At 42.5% G+C, this 21,332-nt stretch overlaps 1 protein-coding gene across 4 annotated transcripts in view; it reads right to left on the bottom strand.

Moving 5' to 3' along the window:
- The window catches only part of USH1C (USH1 protein network component harmonin), a 92,780-nt gene extending 72,800 nt beyond the window's left edge, over positions 1-19,980 (bottom strand). For all 4 annotated transcript variants that reach the window (XM_075567703.1, XM_075567704.1, XM_075567705.1 and 1 more), the window contains exons 1-4: positions 19,827-19,980; positions 7,975-8,042; positions 4,561-4,704; positions 3,901-4,039 (exon numbers count right to left, since the gene is read on the bottom strand). In XM_075567703.1, coding sequence (XP_075423818.1) covers positions 3,901-4,039; positions 4,561-4,704; positions 7,975-8,042; positions 19,827-19,862 — 387 coding nt within the window. In that variant the 5' untranslated portion in view covers positions 19,863-19,980. The remainder of the gene's footprint in view (positions 1-3,900; positions 4,040-4,560; positions 4,705-7,974; positions 8,043-19,826) is intronic.
- Positions 19,981-21,332: the final 1,352 nt, after the last annotated feature.

Here is a 21,332-nt window from a genome sequence, read left to right as displayed (position 1 = left end):
TGCGTTCCAGACTTCAAGCAGTCATTGCCTGCAAAGAATTCTTGACAAAGTATTAAAAAATGAACATTTTATTTATGATTGTGTTAATTTGTCCAATTACATTCGAGCTCCTGAAATAAGGGGACTGTGTATGAAAATGGTTGCAATTCCTAAACGTTTCATACGATAATTTTGTTCAACCCCTTGAATTAAAGCTGAAAGTCTGCACTTCTATTGCATCTTGATTGTTTCATTTCAAATCCATTGTGGTGGCGTACAGAGCCAAAATTATGAAAATTGTGTCAGTGTCCAATTATTTCCGGACCGAACTGTATATTGGTGTAATAAAAAGGATCATTTATATTTTTTCAATATAATCTGTTGTAATTTTAGGGACATAACGTAGTGCTATTTTAGAGCTCTCTATTTTTCTATTTTCTTTTTTTTATGCTGGTTAACATGACCGCTAAAATAATCATCACAATTTTACATAAAGAATAAGGAAGGCAGCGTGATAGATTGTAGTGCTGAAAACACAAGGTTTGGTATATGCCTATTCCACAAATGTCTGGAGATCTCAAACAAGATGAAATGGATTAAAAGACGATTCAGATGTAAATGAATTTGTCTTCCTTTCTTTAATGTATCTCGCGTCACTTCTTTCTAGGCAGTCTTATCTTTATGTCTGGATCTCTTTTTTACGGTGTCATTTTTCCATCCACCCCTGTCCTGTATTTCTATCCTAATTTTCTTATGTCTGCCTCTTTATCTGTGCTGAAAGTTTGTCTCCGGTTCTGTCTCTAGTCTCTGCCCCCCTTTAATCCGACACTATCCTATTTAGGATGGTCAAAGTAAGACAAACATATATTTACACATGCATTCAAAGTGCTATTTAGAGCAGTTTGTAACTCAATAAGATCATGAAAGACAAAAAAGATAGAGACCAAATCTGAAGAAAACAGTCATTTTCTTCCTCATTACTGTATGTATAATTAGACCAGTGTTTTTCAACCAGGGCTCCTAGGAACCCTTGGGTAAGTAGTTTGAAAATTGCATGAAATACAGAATGTACAATGCATCTAATGTCAGGGTTGTACTTAGAGAGGTTTGGTGGTTCCTCAGTGTAAGAAGAATAAGGTTTGTTATATCCTGTTTCTGATAGCCTAGGCGTATACTGGGTTAACTTTGTCTCGTACTAAAATGTCTATGAAAGCTGAAATTATGTTTTGCTCTTGCTGTAAGTGGATGCTGCTTTTGAAAATAACTTGCCTAGGTGGCCGCCCCCACATCCCTATCTGGCCTCTCAAACCACTTTGATCAACGGCACCACTAAATCTGCATCGAATAATGAATCCTCTTCCTGGTCCGAGGAGACCCAACGCTCCTCTCTGAAATATCTGTACCTTCGACCTCTCAGACAAAGTCTCTCTTGTCGAGGCTTGTCTGTGACCTTGATTTTTTGTTTGTTTGTGTACTTGTCTGTAATAAGTTTGTTTCTACCATTTGTGAGACTCTATACTTCATCCTTTGGAGAAAGGCTTCCATTTGGTTCAGGGCCTGCACCAATGACAATTTGTGGCAGTCCTCACAGTTTCTTATCTTCTAAAGCCGTCTTGTCACAAGCTGCACAACTTTTCCCTTTCTTGATTGCGTTTTTCTTGTGCTGTAGCGCTTCCACCGCTCATTTGGACGCCCCTTCCTTGGGCAGTCCTCGAGTGGTACAACCTAAAATCAGTATCTTTCTAATCACATGCTCTGTTTGCTTGAGTGCTCAGCCAGTACTCACACAGAAATATTAGGCAGTGACGCCTGGCTGCATTGCTCTCACACCTCACACAAAGATAACCAGCAGCATCTGAATATATCTAGCTGGCTTTAGATAGCCCCCAAGAAGCCTACAGGGCGCGCTTCCTGATTTGGGATGTCACTTCTATCTAGCGCACTTACACTATTTTTGCTTGAAGCAGCGCACGCACACCTGTGGTCACTCCGCTGCTTTGCTCTAATGCTTCCATGATGCACCCTGGTCGCAAAGTGACCCGGAATAGCTGTCCTGTGGAGCGACATCGGAGTGGGGAGGAAGAGGCTGAGAAGTCCCCCACCTGTTGAACTACCAATGGCAGTAACGGTGAGTAGTCACAAAGTAACAAACCTACTCTGCTGTAGGAGAGAAAATAAAACTGTCTGCAGGTGAGAGGAGGGGCCTTTCATGCGCCACCAGCAGAGGATTTTTCTGTCCTACTCAGTCCGATGAGCAGAGCTACCCACTCGTGTCCCCGCCATGAACGGTGAACAGGAAAGTTGTTTATTGGTAATAATACACAACTATTTTTTTCAAATGCTCCCCATTTTTTGAATGTGTAACCCTCCTTGCCTGGATCGCTGCGGGGGTTACATGAGTGTAGTGGTGTAATTTCCAATTCAGCAGTAATTTACATTATCTCAGGGGGCTGCTGGGCGATGACAAATAGGGCACCAAAAGCTTTTAGTTGGTACAACAGAACTTTTTTATTCACATATCCCCTTGCATGGGAACATCTTCATACAGCTGCAAATAAACACAGGCCGTTGTACCTTTTACATTTCCTCATGCATCACATACAACGCTCTTCTTCTGTATATGCTTCTGGATAACACTCCTCACTTTACATTGGAATGACTCCTGTTAACATTCCTGCCTTTCTATGAGTGTGTGCATGGCCCTTGATAGATGAAGATATTTACTTTAACTCTATTACTGATCCTGGCCGGTTATTTACTCTCACATGTCACTATCCATCCCTGATGGGGAAGTGCCACTTCTTCAAGGATACTGGACACTGACTTTCCTTGTCGTAGAACTGCCAATTTCACAGAGGTATTGAGTACATGGGGATCTGGTTGCCAAGCAACTCCCCTGACATCCTGGGGCCTTCTTTACGTTGCCTTCTATGGCATATCGACATTCCTTCTGTAGGACATGCCCTCTACACCCTGAGGTCCCACCTCTCCTTCCATGCTGACTTCTGTCACTCCTGGAATCCCAGAAGTCTCTTGCCCCTATATACCACCTATGACACCGCACCAGTGTGTCACTACTGGGCAGGGCCAGCATCTCTTCTCTTAAGAACCATTGGCATTACTTCTAATAAGGGGGAGGGGGGTTACCCAAGATTAAAACACAGTAACTCAATGTATTTATGTCTAACTACATTACTTGTATTTTTATCGCCCGATAACCAACATTTGTAGGGAAACACATGGGGTTAAAGTGACCACCAACTCAATAAAATAAGTGACCAGCTGGTTGAGTGGTTTTATTGAGAGAATAATCACAGATATTTATTTTGCACTTTTAACACTCAATAAAAGGAAAGAGCTGTAAAAAAATAAGTTCTGATAAAATTAGATATAGCAAGTGAGATTTGTGGACCTGAATATAATGTAATTTATCAATTGTTAACAATCTGGAGATTGTTTTATTCGGGGAAAGAAAGAATTTATGAAATATTTGTTACATTTAGAAATGAAATATTTCGGCCCATATTAACTAAGCAATGCTGTTCTATGAGGCACTTTCCAGCCGGGCTTAGTAAATGTGGCCCCTTGGAACAGGGTGTAAGTAGCCTTCATGCCTAGGTGTATTATGGAGTAAGACTGCTTAGTAAATAAGACACCTTATGGTTCATTCACTTGAATAGCGGCACAAGTTTTCCTCCAACATGCAAAGAGTCTCAAGGAGAAGCACTTTATTAGTAAATAAGGCTCTTTATGTCCTATTATTTATTATTTGTGTTGCTTTTTCTTATGCGATACATATACCCCAACAGCACTCTTGTCGATAATATCAAATTTAAGAGTACCAAGTTGTGTGACGTTCTAAACTTTTGACTCCCTTATTTAATTTAATGTTAAAAAAAAGAGATAGATGAATTCTTTTACCTGAAGCCCAGCATTGTCTGCTTGTCCTTCTTTCATTATGTGCGAGATGAAAAGGCCACAATTAAACTCAAGGCCTCCTCGGACACTGAGTCCAAGTCCATCAGGGTGCGAACGATCTAATTTCACTTCCCTTAACTTCCTAGTAAAAAAAGAGAATGTGACAGAACATACGTAAATATTCTTAGAAATGATAGAGGTATTGCAGAGTTGAAGCTCCTATAAGAATTGAGACTACATACTGCGGGTTCTTAAGACATGTTTTTACTTTGTATTGAATAACATGATAGTGATGTGTGCTACATTCTATACCTAGTACTGTCCCTGTGAAGGTATGCTCCGGTGCAAAATATTCACCATCAAATATGTCCCCATATTCCATGTGCTGTTCCGAAATGACACGCATTCACTAAGCCTCTGAATAGAAACGTACAATAAAAATGACACGAATCTTAATATTAGCTATGTTTTACAGCTGCGTTGTAGTTCCAGTGGTAGTGAGTTATAGATTTTGAGAAATCAGTGATATCTGTAGACCTTACAGATCCCATATTAAATCACACATGAAAAAGGATGTGTGAGCTATGAAAAGTTTGGGCTTCAAATCCAGAAGCTTTGTGTCCTGCACACAAACTAATGCAATGTTCCTGGTCTTAAACTTACCTTGAACGTTTTGGGGTCAGCTGGTCATATTCCACCTGATGTTTTAATGGGATGAGAGGACGAATGGCATCAAAGAGAGGCAATCGAGATGGATCGCTGATAACAAGTTTCAGGTCTCCCACAAAAACAGGGAGATTCGTAGACCTTTATAGTGTTAAACAAATAAAAACAATCAGATTGAATGTCCCACTCATTCTCTATGTTACTCTAGCACTCAAAGCGACAGGAACCCTGCGCTTCCTGACAAATCTGTGGCACTCAAAGTGACAGGAACCCTGCGCTTCCTGACAAATCTGTGGCACTCAAAGTGACAGGGACCCTGCGCTTCCTGACAAATCTGTGGCACTCAAAGTGACAGGGACCCCCCCGGCTCCAAGGCTGCGGCCAGGCAGGGAGTGAGCACGCTGGCGCTCGTGCGCAGTGACGTCACGCGCTCTGCTCAGCCAGGCGATTTATGGCCAGCTAGGCAAGTGACGGGGGGCGGGGGGGGGGAATGTTGGGGGGCGCGGCCATGACGTCATGGAGCTGGTTCGCACTCATTGGGCGAACCGCTCACGTGACGTGCCAGCGAGCGGCAAATTCAAATTTGATGCCTCTGCAAGCAGCCAAGCGCCGCGCATGCACAGGCGCTCGCTCACAGTGGCCACACACGTTGCAGCAATGTGTTTCATCGCGGCTAGCTCGAGCGCACACTCAGCGGCACCCTGAACGAGGCCTAAGAAATGTAAACTCACAATTCCCCTGCAAGAATTTTTGACTAGAGCAAATAATTTGGCTACGGCGGTTCGGTCTAGGATGTTTTGGCGGGGCTGCTGGCCGCAACCAAAACACAGCCGGTGTCTCGCCGCCGGGACATTTAGTTGCGGAACACTTTGCCCCAATGTCAGCTGCTGTGCCTCACCGCCGTGCACCGCATGATCTGCATGTCCCGACCACCCACTCCGCTCCTGTGCCCGAATTCCCGGCCCCCTGCTCCAACATCTGCATGTTTAAATGTCCCGCGTGGGCCCGCTAGACTGCATAGACAGGCCGCTCCGATGCGTTATCTTTAAATGTCCTACACAGGACTCTTAAACATGCAGTTGTTGGTGCGAGCGGTCAGGACATGAAGCGGGCAGTCGGACGCAGGAGCGGAGCGGGCAGTCAAGACATGAAGCGGGCAGTCGGACGCAGTAGCGGAGCGGGCAGGACATGAAGCGGGTAGTCGGGCGCAGGAGCGGACTTCGCTGCGAAGTGTCCCATGGCGAGCTGCCCAACGGCAAAGTGACTGCAGTGTTTTAGTTGCGGCCAAATGTCCCATTCCGACTGAGGTTAGCCTTACTGTGGCGAACAATAGAAAGCTGTGACATCATCATCACATTCCATTGCATTGGGTGAGGGGGGGGAGGGCTACTACCTTAAATTAGAATGGAAAGGTACTCTGGATGGATACTGGATGCTAAAAATAGGGTCTACATGATGTACTGTATCTAAGAAACTGTGTATAGAAATACTGATAGAGGGGTATTTTCAACATACCAAAGTACACTTTGGTTAATATTTGCCACATTTGTGTCAGCTTATGATCTGGTAGCATTAGTAGTTAGGGATGAGTCACATGACACACATGCATCAAATTCTGTGCCTCTGTGTGTCATTGTATATACATTCAATCTGCTTCGGGAGGCTGTGATCGCTCAAACGTGAGCAGAACATGATGCACTGCACACACACACACACACACACACACACACACACACACACACACACACACACACACACACACACACACACACACACACACACACACACACACACACACACACACACACACACACACACACACACACACACACACACTTCTTTGTGTTGCTTTTAAAGACCACAATATCCTTTTTGCTCACCTATATGACATCATTACCAACACATTTACAAGGTCAATATAGGGTAGGACAGAGTGTTCCTTCAGTAGAACTGCCAGGTAGGAGCAAGATACTGTAAGCATACACATTAAGTTTTTTTTAATTAAACATCAACAGGTTAACTGAAGAATAAACTAAAGATGTTAAAACTAAAAAAAAAAATAAAACACAATGGCCAGACCTTCATTCACAAATGTGATTAGAAATGTCCCTGAATGTATTTGTTTTCTATCTGATGATATCTATGTTACCTAATTTTACAAAGGAAGGTAAAAATCTCCACTTAACACATCACTGCGACTGAATAAATGACGCATTTGCTAATTCTGTAACTCTGAAAAGCGTGTAAATAATTAAGAACCCCAATTCATGCTGGTTTCCCAAGCAGCAGGCCGGGCTTTATGAATAGAAAGCAATTAGACAGTCTTTGCTGGAACTGAATCGGATCTGCAGTCGAAAGCAAAACTATGGCACAGTACAAAGACCACATGGAAACTTGGAAACTGCAACATTTCAGTCTATTGAGGGAATATTGACAGGGAAAGGAAACTATTCCCACCTGAATGGTCCTTTGAAACCACACACTTATACCTTTTAAAACTTAAATAATGTAGTATAATTGATATTTCTTAATGTGTGTGGGATGCCATGGACTGAAACCTGCTCTCTTAGCATACATTATGGTATATATATTTTATAATTATAATAATTATTATTATTATTTAGCACTGAACATTAAGAAACTGAATCAATAAACACCTCCCCTCAACAGTTTACAGAATAATACGCTGAATTACCCACTTATTCACTATATATAGAGGTAACACTGACTCCCTATACGGAGGTAACACTGATTCTCTATATATAGGGGTAACACTGACTCCCTATACATAGAAGTAACTATGTTATTATTGGCAAGATCAAGTGCGTTGCTCAAGCACTTAGGGAGCTGGGTCTACTTAGCTTTCCTACAGTATATAAACTATGCACAATTACAGTATACAAAATCTTCACAACAACGTATGCAAAACACAACACAGTTTCACATTTTAATAATGCAGAATGCCACAGATCATATATTTTGAATTATGGGGGGGGGGAAATGACTAAGTTACACTGTACAATACATAATAATAAGCATTAATATCTATAAATCTACTATACTATAGGTTATTATAGTCTTCTTGGCTGCAAAACTCATGGGGGGAAAAGACGTTAGATTTGTCAAAGGAAAAATCTAAATTGCTTTCATGAGATTCCTCATCATCAATAAATCTGCCGGTGTCGTCTGCATCAGTTTGACCTAGTTTTGCAGCACAGTCCCTTGGACAGGTACTGTAATGCCCTGTGTACAGCACTGAGGTCTTGTGTACAGCACTTCTGCAACACAAGGTCATAGAAGTTCAAATGGCCTTTAGGAATATTCTATACTTTTCTTCCCTTCTAGAAAATTGTTCAGCTTAAAAATGACATACTCTGACAATGGGGAAAAAAAGATATGATCTATACTTACTCATAGTACATCCGCAGCACGTCATAAAGATAGTCTTTCTCAGCTTCATTATCAATACACTTTTCCACCTAAAAGTAACATATTTTCATTACTAGGAAACCAACCGAGTAACATGCACACAACATTTATTTTTTGCTGGAAAATAAAATACTTTCTATATATTTTCCAATGCAAATCATCACAAAAAAGGTGTATACTAAGATATAAAAGCACCCATGCCTTTATATATTCATATGCAAAGATTAAATCAAATCACTAAATCATTTAATACCCAAACATTGTATAATGCAAGCTGAACAAGTTGACCCGTACCTGCCGATGCGTATATTGCTGGAAAAATATTTTCAGGAATCTTTTTGGCCATTCAATAATGTAGCACATGACTTAAATAACAAAAAGGTCACCTTCAACAAAAATAGCGCTGAATTCCAGGTGTTAAAATTAGGAGCACTGCAGAGAAGCTCTTAAAAGAATGGTTACTGCCAGCACAGATGCTCTGACAGTGTTCTGCTTCTTCCTTTATTCTGCATTCATGGAAACTAGTATCCAATTACTCTACTTTCACCAACACATGAAATACTCAAAATGCAGCTTCAGAACTCAAACAATAACAAAAAATGTAAAAAAATGAATGAGTAGCAATGGGTATTGGACTCAAACACCAGAGGAAAAGTGGACCAGAATCAGCCCTGGACATGTGCTGGTGTCCTTCTTTTCATCAGGTTGCCCCAATATTGCCAGTAGTACAACTGGCTGGCATTACGTATCTCGGACGCAGGAAATGAAAGGCATTAGTGGTCATGCTTGGTAGAGGCACGGAGGAAGATGTGAAACAGAGAAGGACGTTGGAAGAGGCACAAAGACAGCAGCAGATACGTTTGAGAGTGGAATTTGCAAGGAGAGGTCAGCTTTGGACCATATTAGGTGGGGTGGAGCGTGGGAATGGAGTGCTACGGAAACTATATTCCTGTGTAATGGTGTTAGCCGGGGAACAAGTCAAACCTTACAAAATAAATAAAAAACAACCACTTTTTGTGTTCTTTTCCTGGAATTGGATATGAAAGTGTTCTTGGGGATTACTATGGTGCACGCACAAGCACCATATTTATATATAAACAGAAAATATTCTATTAAAAGGCAATTACATGGCTTAACCGGGTGCTTTATTTATTTATTTTTAACACAGTTTTACAGCCAGGAGGCATTATTAATTACCTCCCTGTTTAATGTTTAACAGATTCCAAAAGGTTTGGGGGAATTTGTGCGAGATTGCTAAATCCAAACACAGAAAGGATGAGAATGACTAATGTGTTAGACTCACAGGGGTGGACAAAGATATAAAATACTTTAGGAGCCAGACAGAAATTGTAGGAGCCAGCGTTTTATTTGGTGCAGGGGGCCTCCAACAGTTAGAGGCTCTGAGAATTTGTAGTAAAAGCTTGCCTACCGTAATATGCTTTATCTACTCTCGGTATCTGTAAAAAGTGTAATGGTAGAAGGAAGAGGGGGAGGACAAGAAGCAGATGTGATGGGCAGACGTATGGACGTATAGGGTATTTGGAGATTATGGGGTCAGTCTTCTAGTTACTAAAATGGGGTAAAAACAGCACAAAAGAAATGCACCAGATTTATCAAAAGGAAACAACCCCACTGTTTTAATGGCATTCCTCTTATTTGATGAATCTGGTGCAGTTTTGCAGCCAGGAGACGTTGATAAATGGATCCCTAGCTCTCAGGGCTGGCGCTATGTAGAGCTGAATGTACTATTACGCAGGGTGAAGATTTGCTCATTAGATGGGTGCAAGTAAATGTCCCAACTTTCAATATATATCAAATACTCCACGGTCCAGTTCTTTTCCCAATTTAATCAGAGACGATAGAAAACATCTTTCACAGCCTCGTCTCAGTCAGTTACATTATTACGGGATATAGAATCCAGTTATATCGAGTGGAGAATTGTTAGCTTTGTTGTTCTTCGCTTGGGCGTTAAATGAGTCTGATTCTGTTTTTCTCAGCGTCAGCCCAAAATGTTCTAAGTCAATCATCAATGTTTAAACCAATGTTCCTTAATTTAGCAATATTTACTGATTTAGAAGACCGTCTTTGTTCTGTCACTAAGTACAGTTAATCCTATGTTCCCTATCTTTTAAGACCTTTCTCTATTGTATTATCTTTCTAAGTATTTATCAAACCTTTGAATCCAATAATTAATATTTAGCCTTGTAATTATCTTCACAGGGGTTATTTTTGGTGGGGACTCGGGGAATACGACTTTCGGCACCTTTTTTTTACGGATCAAAAATAATCTCCATATTGGGACTATGAAATGATTACAAATGGGCGTCTAATAATAATTGCGAGGGGATACATGCTTTTTCTAGCACATAGCTTCTGTTATAAAACCCCCACTGCTGTTATGAATGCGTGTTGCCTTTATTTTCTGAAATATAATTTCAAATGCATAAAAATGTAAATTCGTATAATAGCTTGAAGTGTAACCAGCTTTCAATGACAAAAAATAACAACCCATTTAAAAACACTGTTATATGGATAACACTGGGAATAGTGTCACTAATAATGCCTCGTTGGAGAATATACCGAATGGTACAGATAAGTAGCCTTCAATATTATTAACTGCTTAGATATTTGTATAAATCGATGCTTAAACCTCACAATATCATTTCAATTAATATTTCATAAACAGCACCAGTTTAGGATTAGGTAGTAGATGTGTTCTAGAAGTCCTCACAACTTGTCATGTCGATATGACCATTTAAAGGAGCAGTTCCCCCTACTTTATTTGACATGGATATAAAGCCACCTCCCCCCCCCCCGCTCCCGCTGGGAATGGAACATATAAAGTATCAGCTCTGGGGGACCCACAGGTTACGGATATACTTACTGATGAAGGAAGCGGCGATACTGTCCCTGCCACAGGAAACAGAATGGAGGTTTTTATCTCCCATGTCACATGGGTAAATAGGAAGCCGCAAAGCCATCCTATTGGCACACGTGACACAGGGATTTAATTACAAGAAAGTACCAGCAACACATTTCCTGGTAAGTATCTCGGGAAACAGGGGGTCCCCCAGGGCGGAAACCAGGGCAGGCATGAGCCATTTTGGCACCATGCAGGGGAAAAAATGCGGTTTCTACCACCCCCTGCTAGAGTGCTCCCCCTCTTTTTTTCTAAACACAATAACCCATGCGGATACTTTCTTGCGGTTTCCTTATTAAAAATACGTAAGCGTCGCTGGTATCTCTCCACCACATCCTCCCCCTCGCTCATCCTCCCCCATTCTCTCCCTCTACTGTCTCGTGTCTCTCTCTCTCTCACTCCTGTCTCTCTCTCCACCCCCTAACTCTCACTCTGCTTGGCACCCTGGTCGACCGCAACTAATCATCTACCCTAAAGCCGGACCGTCAGTGAAACTCACGCAGCTCAGCTCCAGGGACTCCCCGCTTCCCATCCGCGTAAAAACAGAATCGCAGACTTACTGTACATGGTCAGCACAGTGTCCAGGATGTAATTTGTTCTGCAATTTTCTCTTCTAAACCAAGGAGAAGGATTTAAACTATCCACTTTTATAATATTTAAATAGCAAACATTTCAAGCCACGCAGTCAGCGCGGTTCTTATAAGGAGCAGTTAATACATGGAAAAAAAATACACTATTTTCAGCTCCGGGGACATCCCAGCTCTGGAGATGCAGTGGCGAGAAAAAGCTTGTGAACCGCAATGATTATTATGGAAATTCCATAATTTTTCCATGAGAACCTTTGAGTTAAAACCAGTCTTTTCTTAAATATCAAATAAGGTTTATATTAACCAATTCTATGTCTTTTGGAACAAAATTATGTATGAATTAGACAAACAATGAGTAACAATGTGCAAAAGTAAGTGAATAAGTAAATTAAAGGAGATGATTGGAATCAGGTGTTTAAATAATTAGTAAGATCTTCAGGTGTGAGTTTGGGAGGCCCCACCCTATATACAGATCAGAAACTTTGTGAGTTTGGTCTTCACCATACAGGTGTGGAAACACGTCATGCCACAATCAAAAGAACTCTCAGAGGACCTCAGAACAGCAGTTATTGATGCTCGTCAGTCTAGAAGGGGTTACAGAACCATTTCTAAGGATTTGGGGCTTCACCCATCCACTCGCAGACAGAAAGTCTACAAATGGATAAAGTTCAAGACGCAGTAACTCTACCCAAAAGCGGTCGTCCTACCAAAATTTCTCCAAGAACAAACCGGAAAATCCTCTAGGAAGTCATAAAGAACCCCAGAGTAACATCCAAGGATCTGCAGGCTACGCTTACCTTGGCTAATGTGAGTGTTCATGACTATCAGAAAATGACTGAACAAAAATTGTGTTCATGGAAGGATAGCTTGGAGGAAACAACTCTAAAAAGAACATTGCTGCCCGTAGGAAGTTTACCAAAGAGCACATAGATGATCTTGTGGAACAATGTTCTCTGGACACAGGAGTCAAAGGTAGAAGTTGTTGGCCTCATTGAGAAATGTTATGTTTGATGTAAACCAAACACTGTGTTCAAACAGAAGAACCTCATCCCAACCGTCAAGCATATGGTGGTGGGAGTGTGATGGTTTGGGGCTGCTTTGCTGCCTCAGGACCTGGACGGCTTGCCATCATTGCCAAAACCATGAATTCTGCAGTGTATCAGAAGGTTCTAGAGGAGAATGTCAGGCCATCCGTCTGTGAGCTGAAATGAAAGTAGCTCATGTAGCAAGACAATGATCCTAAACATACAAGCAGATCTACAAAACAATGGCTGTAAAGGAAGAAATTCCGCGTTTTAGAATAGCCTAGTCAAAGTCCGGACCTAAACCCTATCAAAATGTTGTGCTAGGACCTGAAATGATCTAATAACATTTTAGGTTTGAAATATCTAAAAATTCTAGGGGGTTCACACTTTCACTGTACTAACCTGGGAAGTTACTGGGTTTGAATCTCCCTCAAGGGAAAGAAAACAGATGCCAAATCTAAGGTCAATAGGAAGCAGAAACATCATCTGTTGTGGCTTCCTATTCGTCATTAAAATGCAATTTACAAACCAGGAAGTAATAATACCTGTAAGTATCTTGGAAACAGGTGGGGGACCCTGGAGCTGAAAATAGTGGGTTCAGCTCTTGAGGAACCCCCGTTCCAATCTAGTAAAAAAGAAATAAATAATGGAGGATTTCCATTTTAGGGCAGACCTATAGCCCAAACCAATCAGGGCTACAATTGTACCAGGAAGTGATGCGCTTTTAGCAGTTTTATTGCTTGGCCATGCTCCCGATTTATTATAGACCACAGATAAGCCGGGGTTATAATACCTGTCCTGTAGGAAGCTCCCATAGACTGTAATTTACACTATGTTAGCTTGTGATTTGTTTCCTCTTTCATTCTACAGTATAGTGTATTCCTCACAGATATATATATATATATATATTATACACGAGAAAGAGATTGCACCTCCCTGATGAAGGGGCCCTAAGATGGCTCCGAAACGTTGGGTATCTGTGGATATGGATCACTACCCTTTAGTGCTGTGTCTCCTTCTCTGGTCATTTGATTTTGGTGGAGGAATACATACAGCTCAACCCCGTTATAGCGCGGTCCTCGGGGGCCACCCGATCTGATCACGCTATAACCGGGGTCGCGCTAATTAAAAAAAAAAAAAAAAATGCCGCCGCGCGCCCGATCGGGAGGGAAGAGGTGGCTGGCAGCCCTACACGTCCCCCAGCCCTACACGTCCCCCAGCCCTACACATCCCCCAGCCCTACACGTCCCACAGCCCTACACGTCCCCCAGCCCTACACGTCCCCCAGCCCTACACATCCCCCAGCCCTATACGTCCCCCAGCCTAACACGTCCCCCAGCCCTACACATCCCCCAGCCCTACACGTCCCCCAGCCTAACACGTCCCCCAGCCCTACACATCCCCCAGCAGCCACCGTAACTTCCCCTAGCAGCCTCACTTCCCCCAGTAGTCCACACCGATCCCCCCCCCCAGCCACGCTACGATCAACCCCCCCAACCAGCCCTGCTCCTATCAACCCCCCCAGCCAGCCCCGCTCCAAGCAACCCACCCAGCCAGCTCCGCTTCGACCCGCCAGCTGCTCCACCAGCCCACCAGCTCCGCTCTGACCCCCCCCACTAGATCCGCTCCGAGCAACCTCCCCAGCCAGCTCCGCTCCGACACCCCTCCTCCCGATGCCAGCTCCGCTCCGACACCCCCCCCCCCCGATGCCAGCTCTGCTCCGACACACCCCCCTCTCCCGATGCCAGCTCCCGATGCTAGTGCGTGTGGTGTGTGCAGTGTGCTGTGTGTGCAGTGTTCTGTGAGTGTGTGCTGTGAGTTTATGCAGTGTGCTGTGAGTGAATGCAGCATGTGCAGTGTGCTGTGAGTTTGTGCAGTGTGCTGTGAGTGTGTGCAGTGTGCTAAGAGTGTGCAGTGTGCTGTGAGTGTGTACAGTGTGCAGTGAGTGTGTATAGTGTGCAGTGAGTGTGTGCAGTGTGCAGTGAGTGTGTGCAGTGTGTGCTGGTGCTGTGAGTGTGTGTAGTGTGCTGTGAGTGTGTGCGATGTGCAAAAAAAAATACAAGATTTTTTTTATTTTTTATTTAAATTCGGGGTCCATGCTCAAACCGCGTTATAGCGGATCGCGCTATACCGGGGTTGAGCTGTACATACATACTATACATACATGCATACTGTACATACATACATACATACATACATACGGGTAGAATTAAGAACTTTGGATCAGTAGATTAGAAACTCTTGTTCTGTGTATACTGTACATTGTACTAACACTGTCCATGTTGAATTGAATCACTTTTTTCTATTTAACCGTTCTTCATTTGGAATACAAACCTCAGGCTCATTATCGCTCATAGTTCAGCTTCAGAAAATCTGAACAATTATTATTGCCCTTGGGTTTGTAGCAAATTACCGCTCACCAATTAGGAAATAAAGGTCACTGAAGGGTAAGGTCCACCACGTGCAAACGTGGAATAAATAGATGCTAGATTCCAGTAGGTGTGACAAGCAATTCCTGGTGGGTGTGGAAATTGCATCTACAGTATGATGAGGCGTCGGGCGTCCAAGAAGCAGCCACCAGCCAGAATTATACATCTTCTACCAACCCAAGCTCTTGATACTTCCGGCCTGAGGGATACCTGAGCCATGACCCTCACACAGTTGTAGCTCTCAAGACTTTCTCCCCAGACAGCACAACATATCCTAGTATACTGTACCTGTAAAAATCAGACTGTCTGGCAGATTCAATTGGAATGCTGGCACAGTATAGAACAGGGCTCTTTAACTGGCTGCCAACCACCATAGGGCCTTGCTGTGGCCCAGGGACCTTCTGCTCCTGCTAATTTCATACCCGATGCTTAAAGCAGCAACCCCACATCACTAGTTTTTGTTCCCCTTTTCAGTACATATCCACTTTACATTGTAATGCATACAACTAGATACATAGAACATATACCAGATTGCAGGATATTCCAAAAGTGAAATACAATAAAGTGGTTAAATTAGTTAAATTCAATTACAGAACTAATTAAACAAAAAATATATACGTTCATATTGTTATCTTTGATAAGAACATCTGATGCTAAATTAATTCTATTAATGTAATCTCACTCATAAAATGAAAAAATATTTTAACCAAATAAAATAGTGGCACTAATTAAAATAAAAATTAAAAAAAAGACTAAAAGTTTAATGTCAAATAAAAAATGTAATTGTTCCATTAAACAGTGTAGAGTTTTAAATCCCAGGTTGCAGGTTGTAATGCCTTTTATTGGGCATTAACTGCCGGGGGTAGTTTGTTTTGCATATTGCAATGTGTTTCAGCCACCTCTGTCCAGGTTTTAAAAAAAAACACAACAAGAACATTTTTGAGATTAGATGTTTTAAACAAAAAACAAAAACAAAAAAAATATGCATCCCAGCATTCAGTGGGTTAATGGGAGCATTGTGACACTGTATTGACGCATAAGGCCGCTGATGCAAAGATACATCTGCCTTCCAGTAACAGGTTGTTGTAGAGCAGCAAATTGATTAACCCAAGCAATGCAAATTAACCCCTTCACTGCCAGAGGGACCAGCAAAGCATTGCAATCTGCTGCTTTGCTGGCTCCTCAGACAGCGAGAGGTTAAGAGAAAACCCTGCGAGCGATAGATTTCTTTTTCGGTTCTTGTCCGGTCTCAATTGTGACAAAAAGAAACCATCAATAGGGAAAATTAATGCAAATGTGTTTCAATGAACATCTGTGTCTCGTCATAGCCCATATGTTACCTAGGGCTTTCCATTAAAAACTGTGTGGCCTGTTCCACACAGGTCAAAGAGCAGAGGTTTAGTGAGTTGTAGGAGCAGCTTATACACCAATAAACCAGTTTCTATGAAATCTATCAAACTAAATTGTGTTGACACCCAGTATGAGTCAGATTAAACTGGGTTGGTCCACAGGCACAAACTAAATTGTTTATGCAAAGGGCACATCCATTATTTAGCAGTATCTTGTAACATTTTTCACGCCGGCTGCTTCCATACTGAGCGCTGGTACGAAAATTAGCTTACGACAGGACAATATATTTGCTTTAATGTAGTCCATTGACATCAAAAGACTGTTTTGATGAAATTGAATTGTTCGTGCGGTATAAAATGCTACCACAATAAAATACACCCAGAGCAGATATCAGGGGCAAGCTGATTAAATGTACAATATATCCACAATAAAATAATGGTACAAGATGTGATCAGGCAGAAAGGTGAAAAGGAAAAACTAAGTTCAATGTGTACGCATACATTAACCTTTTGTCTACTGTGGCTGTCCCTCACAAGACATGGACAATGTTACACAGTGTCATATACAAATCAACAGCCAACGGTGTGACAATTCCCGTGATTTTATTTTTCTGTTCACTTCCTCTCTCCTTGTACTATACGTAAACCACATGATGTGGTTGTTGAGGTCAAACAAACTTTGTTTTAAGGGTAAAACGTCAAAGTTCTAGTAAGTCCTGAAGAAGTGTAGACTGTTGCAGGCTGTAATACGTTTTTAGAAACCAACATAGAAAAGTTCTTGAAATTAGATGACATTATAGAGTTCGGAGCTTTCAGATCATCACAGGTTTCTTCTTCTAGCATTGGGCCATTAAAATGTATCACTGCTTGCAAAAAATCTGCACTTTTATTTTGATTAAACAGTCATGTCCATAACAAACCTATACTGTGTCTAAAATTACTAGGAGATTTTGGTGCCCTCTGTTTTAATATCAATACAACCTGCTCACTGATGGACAAACACCAATGATACATGTGTTATATATACACACTCACACACCATTGTAACAAGAGGAACGTTTTTGACCAGTGTACTCTGCCCATGCTCATGTATGGATGTGAAACTTGTACCCTAAATGTGAGGATAATTCCGAATCTTCAGACAACACGAAGAAGTATGGAGAGATGCATGCTGAGTGTTAGCGGAAGGGACAGGAAAGAGAATGAGTATGTTCGAAACCAAACCATACAACAGATATCTGCTGCACACCAAAAATAAATATAACAATATTATCACCGGTGCTCCTGGTTCACGGAATCTCTGTCTGGACTCCAAAGTCAGCAATGTTAGTAACATTGGCACAATAAATAGTTTTGTTTTTGCAGAAATCCATAGTGCCCGGCTTCTAATTTGGCTTGCGAAACCAAACCATGACATCAGCACAAGGGGGAAGAAAATAAAATGGCAGCGGGCCAGACATATCGCAAGAAGAAATGACCATCGTTGGAGAAAGATGGCACTCGACTGAATTCCAAGAGAGATTAAAACAACAACCAAAAGTAAGATAGGAGGATGAAAACAGAAAATGTGTTGGAGCACCATGGAAACGAGAGGCTTGCAACCGCAGTACTTGGACGGTTATTGGGGAGGCCTCATCCGGCAGTGGGTCGACAAGGGCTGCTGGTGATGTAACCACACATTTCTACATTGTGTCAACTAATGTTTTTAATGGCTGTTGTATATTCATTAATAATGAGGCAATAACTTGCAAAAATGTGTTCCTGCTCAAAATTTTATTTAGTGCAGTTTCTACAACAGTTCTAACTTAAACCGTCTACCTCACAGAGGCCTAAAATACTTCCTTCTACATGGTCCATAAGGTTATAACTACATTAAAGCTCGTATTTACTGTGGTGCTATACAATAAGATACTTTCCAGACCATTCAGGTGAACGTGCCAGAAGATGTCATCCCAGCATAGCACCACTTAGTAAATATTTACAAATTTACAATTAGTAATATTTTTTCTGATGTTTACACTTGATCTTTTTTACATACCCTGATATTATAGCTCAGAACTTCATGACATAAAGCAGCAAGCGGTACTGCAACCTGAGCATTAATACAACAGAGCTCCAAAATATCGAACACTCCATATGAGGCCTCTCCTCAAAGTGGAGATCAGTCATACGAATGAGGATAACATCTCCAGCACTGGGCCGCCGCTTCACACCATGCTGAATAAGGGCCTACGAGAGGGAAATCTCCAGGAAATGAACCTACTTTCTAAGAACTGTAGAAAATCAATCTACCTTTTTAGGATAGTAAACCCCCACTGTATATTAATGTTGTCTTTTTATTGTTTCCACACCCCATGATAGTGCGCCTCTGAATTGTCATGTATAAATAAGAATAATTTGAACAATGGCGCCCATAGCTAAACATTGGAGTTTACCTTGGCCCAAAGCGCTTGCAATCCAAGGATAAAACTCTCTGCAGCTGAACCGAAGAGCTTACAATTTAAAACAGCTGTACTCGCTGCTTGTTGTATATACATTTATTTTAGCTTTCCTGAACGTGGGGGAGGGGTCCTCAGGCTTCCAGGGCCCCCTCAGTCCCCTCTTCTTAAGCGACCAGCTGTTTTGTCCGGGAAACACAAAATGGAGGTCAACAGAAAGTTGTAATGTCATCAAGAGTTGACGTCGCTACTTTCTATTCATGACTCTGCGGCCATATTTCTAATTTTTCTGTGTAAATACCGCCCCCCCCCCCCCCCCCCCAATTTATTTATCTCGGGAACCAGAGTGTCTACGTAATGCAATAAAAAATAATTCTATATTTTGGATGGGGGGAGCTCCTTAACTCTTTAAATGCTGGAGGGGCCGTGGCGCCCGCCGGCACTCGCTATCGCTTTGCTCCATCACTGCTGGCAGATGGGGAGTCCTCCGCCTTCTGTTCCACTACAGAAGTGGCCAAGTCCCGTCCTCAAGGGCCACCAACAGGACAGGTTTTCAGGATATCTCTGCTTCTGCACAGATGGCTCAATCCGTGGCTCAGTAAAAATTACTGCGCCACCTGTGCTGAAGCAGGGATATCCCCAATACCTGGCCCGTTGGTGGCCCGTGAGGACTGGAGTTAGCTACCCCTGCACTACGTGACAGATTACGTTTTAAACACCATCTCCCCATGACAAACGGGCAGGGTTATTATGGCATACGATGCAGTGGCCGTGAGTGACAATATACAAAAGGGCACCCAACGAGTTAAGCAATACAGTGGGTGACATTGAACTCTTAGCTACAAAAGAAGTTGCTACAAAGTAATCCCCCATTCTTAACACAATAAAGCAGCTTAGTTCCACCAGCATTTTGCTGTCACGGTTAATTGATGCCAAGGGTCCATAGTCCAGGCAAAGTGGGAGCCCAGCAGGGATCCTCCCTGGGATCTAAAGCAAGTCCCCGGGGAAACACAGAACTTCCACAAACCAAAGACAAGAGAAAGAAAATGGGCAGGTTGTGTCTGAGGTGTAGGGGTGAGGTCTTACCTTGTGCCTGAACTCTTTGGCTATCTTCCTTTCCATTGTGTTGTGTGGGAGGCAGGGACCAGGTGCCAGGTTCTGTAATGTATCACGACACTATCCCCCTTCTGCTGCTCCTGCGGCTGCCAGCGAAATGAACATGCAAAGCAGGCTGTGAAGTTGACATGCAAACAACTTTCTGATAGGGGACAGCTCCCAGCAGGTCTCTGAAAGGACCCCAGTGATTGGTCAGAGCTATTCCCCTGCCCTGTTATCTGTCACTGCACCTTAGCCTCTGGTTGGATCACAGGGAAACACAGGGGGTTAAATAACCCATTCCCTGCCAGAGGGGCCTGCAACACCTTGCTAGGCAAGTATCTACTGCATTATCCTGTTTTATTGCTCCATGTAACCCATGGACCCATATTATGGAGAAGGAGCGGCTCAGTGAGTAACGACACTGACTGGCACTGAGTGTGAAGCAGGCGAAGGAGCGGCTCAGTGAGTGAAGACACTGACTGGCACTGAGTGTGAAACAGGCGAAGGAGCGGCTCAGTGAGTGACGACACTGACTAGCACTGAGTGTGAAGCAGGAGAAGGAGCGGCTCAGTGAGTGAAGACACTGACTGGCACTGAGTTTGAAGCAAGGTTCAATTCCCAGTATCGGCTCCTTGTGACTTTGGGCAAGTCACATTATCTCCCTGTGCCTCAGGCACCAAAAACATAGATTGTAAGCTCCACGGGGCAGGAACCTGTGCCTGCAAAACGTCTCTCTAAAGCTCTACGTTAACAAGAATATGCTATTATTATTATTATTATTATTATAATAATTATTACATATATCATGCAAGTGAAACAAAAATTGATTAAAAAAAATACACCTTGCTATGTTAACCCCTTAACACATTCAGCAACACTATGATACATTATTAAGCAAAATATTCGGGCCAGTCTATATAACCTTATGGAATCACTTGTTTACTGGATAAAACAAGCGTTTTTATGCCATAAAGAGACATCATGATGTGCTTTCTCTTTTTCGTTTTCTTTTTTGCTCACAGCAGAAACCTTTTCTAGGCAAAGAAAGGCCGTGCCTCTCATTTAAAAGAATTAGCCTGTCCTGCGTACACGCTCTGGCAGCTGCTTTAGTAACACTCTTTGAGCAATGCATCCTGGTCTTCTGCCAGCGACACTGAAAAGTATGAAACAGGAGGTTTGCTGAATAAATGGATGGTACACATACAGCAAGTGTCCACTAGAGGGCTGGACCACTTCAAGTAATAAACACTTAGGACCCTATACAATAGACTCCACAAAAAGCTACATTTTCTGACCTCTTCCCCAGAAAAACATTACCGTTTTCACCTACTTCAATAAAAATATATTGGGCGGCTGAATTCGGAAGTTTGACCTGACCGCCTGTATATACATATACCACTGCTTCCAAACCATGAGCACAGATCGCTTGTGCTACAGCAGCAAGAGCTTGCACTCTTGCAAGCACACGCAGTGTATGAGCTCGGATTAAGAGAC

Source organism: Ascaphus truei, chromosome 12 (genome assembly GCF_040206685.1).
Source record: "Ascaphus truei isolate aAscTru1 chromosome 12, aAscTru1.hap1, whole genome shotgun sequence".
NCBI lineage: Eukaryota > Metazoa > Chordata > Amphibia > Anura > Ascaphidae > Ascaphus > Ascaphus truei.
Note: the sequence above shows the minus strand (reverse complement) of the source record. Positions and strands in the feature narration are given on the sequence as shown.